We start from the raw sequence: 4605 nt of genomic DNA, 5'->3' as shown, positions 1-4605 counted from the left end.
CAAATACGAGAAATAAAAATTTTATTTCTAGAAAAATTTGTATCATTTGATCTCACAGCAAAACTTGTAGCCTGCGCTTCAATAATAATAAAAAGAATATTAATCATAATAATGATAAAATCAGGAAAACAACTTGTAATTAACACATAGACTAACCTAAGTAAATGTCAGACTTTTATTGTGTTATCTCCCTTATTGATATTCCATGTTGCTATTTGATATTGAAACCACTTCAACTACAAGACTATGAAACAAATGTTAAAACATTCGAGATATATCGTTATAGTTCTCACTAAGATTTTCATTACCTTTATTCCTGTCAGCAAGAAGTTATTACTTTTCTTAATGTATAGATTTTTCCTGGAATCACAAAGAGCCATAAGTCTCTTCAATGCTGACGTTAATCTACCAAGTTCCTACTTTGCACTGAAATAACATTGAATAAATACAAAAAGGAACTGAAATATTACTGAATTACGATTAATGGGCTGATTAATTTGTCATTAGCAATTATGCCCCACGTATGCAAATAAGGCGGCAATAAGAATGAATTATTAGTAGTCATGCTCCAATGCATTCGAAAAAAAGGCGATGGAAATGCTTGACATATAAGAGGAAGCAAAATAAAAGACGCATCGAACTGTGCTTAGGAAGCTCGGAAAATGGAGAGAGAAAGAGATAAAACTACATTCCTTAATTCGGTCGGATTCAAACCGATTTATCTCCTTTGTGAACACTGGTTGATCTGGTCATTCCATTAGTCGGGATGTTGCTGACTATGCTACGTTTTTTATTTATTTTTATTTTATTTATTTTTTACTTGGAATGTTTGTCTCTTGTTTATTTGGTAACAGGATTGTTTGTTAACGGTTACATAAGCCTTTGCAACAGTCGGCCTCGTCCCTCGCTATAACTGATCGAAATACAAAAGAAATGGGAAAAGGACTTTTGATGAGAGGAAACCTGTCAAGGGAGTATTATTATCACTAACTAAGCTATAAACCCCTATTCATAGAAGCTGGACTTTATAGGCCTAAGGGTCCAAACAAGGAAAATAGCCCAGTGAGGAAAGGAAATAAGGAGACCGATATAACAGTGTGCCTGAATACACCTTCAAGCAAGAGAGCTCTAATCCAAGACAGTGGAAGACTATGGTACAGAGCAGCCATTGCCAACCGGGGTTCCGTGAAAATTCCTGTTTTATCTAATTATATTTTTATTCATATATCATTTTTTCTTCGTTAAACACTGTGAGAAATCGCAGATCTATAAATGTTTAACTGTATCATATCGTGTGAGATTTTTCTTTTCAATTTTACTGAAGGTAGGTATTACTAATGATGGATAAATGGTTCGCCGAGTAAGCAAGAAATGTGGTTTCGAGGCAGCATGGGCCATGAAGCAAACCCGTATCTCACCGTTCAATGGATTTCATAAGTGTTATCATAGATATCATACAAGAGACGCCGCATTAACCCAGCTGGCATACGTGTAGGCGACAGCCATCTTGCCGCGGTAACTTATCAAGGTCGATCGGTAGAAATCTAGCTCTATATATGCGTGCGTGTGTGTGTGAGTGTGTATGTGGATATATACAATTCTATATCATTATCATCATCATCATCTCCTCCTAAGCCTATTGATGTAAAAGGCCTGAATGAGGATTAATTGTCTAAATTCATCAAAGGATAGCCAGTTCCCTGTGATAAGCAGTGCCTATCTAACAAAGGCAAGTGACCCCTGACGGTCCATAATAATTCCAGTATGATGATTATCTACTATAGTTATATGTATATACTGTACTATATATATATATATATATATATATATATATATATATATATATATATATATATAAGCAAATATATATATATATATATATATATATATATAATAATAATTTATATATATATATACATATATATATACATATATATATATATATAAATTTATATATATATATATATATATATATATGTATATATATATATGTATATATATATACAGTATATATATATATATATATATATATATAAAATATAAATTTATATATATAAATGTAACTATAAATACATTCGGTATGAATTACTTGCATGCTCTTGGTGGTGGCCAATGTGTTTGTAAACATATTGCTGTATCGATTCGTATGAATAATATCACATGCTCTCACTTTTGACTGCACCACCAGTCGACATTTTTTTTTTTTATTGTTGTAGTTTGTCTTCATCATCAAGGCTCGATCTATGATTTCTTTTAATTATATAACAACTAAAAAAATTTTGCAATGCGATTATTTATATCTTTATCAGTACATTGCCCTCCATAGGAGGAAAAAATATATTGTGTTTCCTGATGTTTCTTTTCTTCCTGTTGTCAAATCTTCAAATCAATTCATCTCAGTCATTTCTGGGCCAAATGACTTGAAATTTGCCACAAAGGTCGAGTGGGCAAATACCCACTTGCTTTTAAAAGATTTTCTCGATACATACCTTTAATTTTTTTTTTTTTTTTTTTTTTTTTTTGCCATTTTCTGACAAAAATATATTTTTGTCTCCTGTGACCTGGTATTATAACCAGGTTCTAATACCAGGGCACAGGTAACCAAACTATACAGTAGATTTTTGTTAGAAATTAACCAAAAAACTCAATAAAAGTATTCTAAAGATATGCATCAAGAATATGTTTAAAACGCATCTGGGTCTCCTGTGCCCTGGCATTATAACCGAATGACTTGAAATTTTGTACTGAGATGCCTTAGATCAGTGGTTCTTAACCTGGGGGTCGTGACCCCTGGGGGGGGGGGTCGTTTGGGATTTCTTAAGGGGTCACTAAGGGTTCTGGAGAATAATTTATTTTTCATATACATTATACACGTATTTGAAATAGCCAGTAGGGCTTTTACCAGTTTGATCAGTACAACACTGGTCACAAGTTGGGTGGTCTGCTGCACATTAACCATAGCCAGTGTTACCAAAATAGCGTTAGATTCCCATTATAGCTCAATCGGATACTCCTCCAAGTCACGTATTTCATACAGAGGTACATTGGCTCTCACGCAGCAAAGTTTTAAATCGCGTGCTATAACTTCGCGAAGAAATAACAATGCTGTTGGAACGTGGTCATATGGCAAAGGAGAATCTTCTTCATGAAAAGATGCAGGATGATTGTTTTGTAACAAAGGTTGCCTACTTGGCAGATTTCTTCTCGGAAGTAAATTCTCTGAATACTTCAATCCAAGGAAACGTTACAATGATGCACACAGCTCTGGACAAAGTGGCAGCGTTCAAGTCTAAGATTCAACTTTACCAGAAATGTGTTCAGGACGGTGACATCACTTTCTTTACGGAGATGATGACTCTCCTGGGTTCCATGCCAGATGTTGAATGTAGTTTCCGTGAGGAGATCTCCACTCATCTTTTGGCAGAAAATGACGCCATCGAAAGTTACTTTCCAGGACTAAACAACCGCTGTAGTGATGCATGGATCTATAGACCCTTTTCAGTAAAGGATAGTGCCATCAGTGATACTGATGTTGCTGCTAAGGTAGAATTTTATCAAATTCGTGAGGATTCTCAGCTTAAAGTCGATTTTGCCGAACAAGAGCTCCCAACATTTTGGGCAAAAGTGAAGGACTACTGTCCTATTCTCTCGATGCGAGCATTAACCATGTTGATTCAGTCCCTGTCAACCTACCGGTGCGAGGTTGGATTTTCAGCAATGGTTGCACTGAAAACGAAGGCACGCAATAGGCTTGTCATCGATGCTGACATATGGTATTGCCTATCGAACATTGGTCCTTGCTTTGATAGACTTATGGCTGCAAAACAATTTCAACCATCACACTGAGTGAATGAGAAGTAGGAGCTAGGTTTTGTATGGTGTTGAATAGTTCTTTGAAATTGATAATTTTATGGCATTTGTAGAGGCTAGGAAAGTGGAATTTTTCAAGGTTTTTGTTCTGTGGTGTTTCCAATAAAATTGTATAGGAGTAAACCATTTTGTATGATGTTGAATAGTTCTTTGGAATTGATAATTTTATGGCCTTTGTAGAGGCTAGGAAAGTGGAATTTTTCAAGGTTTTTGTTCTGTGGTGTTTCCAATAAAATTGTATAGGAGTAAACCATTTTGTATGATGTTGAATAGTTCTTTGGAATTGATAATTTTATGGCATTTGTAGAGGCTAGGAAAGTGGAATTTTTCAAGGTTTTTGTTCTGTGGTGTTTCCAATAAAATTATATAGGAGTAAACCATTTTGTATGATGTTGAATAGTTCTTTGGAATTGATAATTTTATGGCATTTGTAGAGGCTAGGAAAGTGGAATTTTTCAAGGTTTTTGTTCTGTGGTGTTTCCAATAAAATTGTATAGGAGTAAACCATTTTGTATGATGTTGAATAGTTCTTTGGAATTGATAATTTTATGGCATTTGTAGAGGCTAGGAAAGTGGAATTTTTCAAGGTTTTTGTTCTGTGGTGTTTCCAATAAAATTATATAGGAGTAAACCATTTTGTATGATGTTGAATAGTTCTTTGGAATTGATAATTTTATGGCATTTGTAGAGGCTAGGAAAGTGGAATTTTTCAAGGTTTTTGTTCTGTGGTGTTTC

The 4605-nt window shown here is 34.3% G+C and overlaps 1 protein-coding gene across 1 annotated transcript; it reads left to right on the top strand.

The window, feature by feature from the left end:
• The first annotated feature begins 3102 nt into the window (after window positions 1–3102).
• LOC137659752 (protein FAM200A-like) lies at window positions 3103–3846 on the top strand. The gene has a single exon (XM_068394563.1). The coding sequence runs from the start codon at window positions 3103–3105 to the stop codon at window positions 3844–3846; it is 744 nt and encodes a 247-aa protein (XP_068250664.1).
• The last annotated feature ends 759 nt before the right edge of the window (window positions 3847–4605 follow it).

The sequence above is a fragment of the Palaemon carinicauda genome, chromosome 20 (genome assembly GCF_036898095.1).
Source record: "Palaemon carinicauda isolate YSFRI2023 chromosome 20, ASM3689809v2, whole genome shotgun sequence".
Lineage (NCBI taxonomy): Eukaryota > Metazoa > Arthropoda > Malacostraca > Decapoda > Palaemonidae > Palaemon > Palaemon carinicauda.
This window is presented reverse-complemented; position numbering and strand designations above follow the sequence as displayed.

Excerpts from the sequence above, each read along its gene's own strand:
- LOC137659752 (XM_068394563.1), top strand. The coding sequence starts at position 3,103 with ATGCTGTTGGAACGTGGTCATATGGCAAAGGAGAATCTTCTTCATGAA.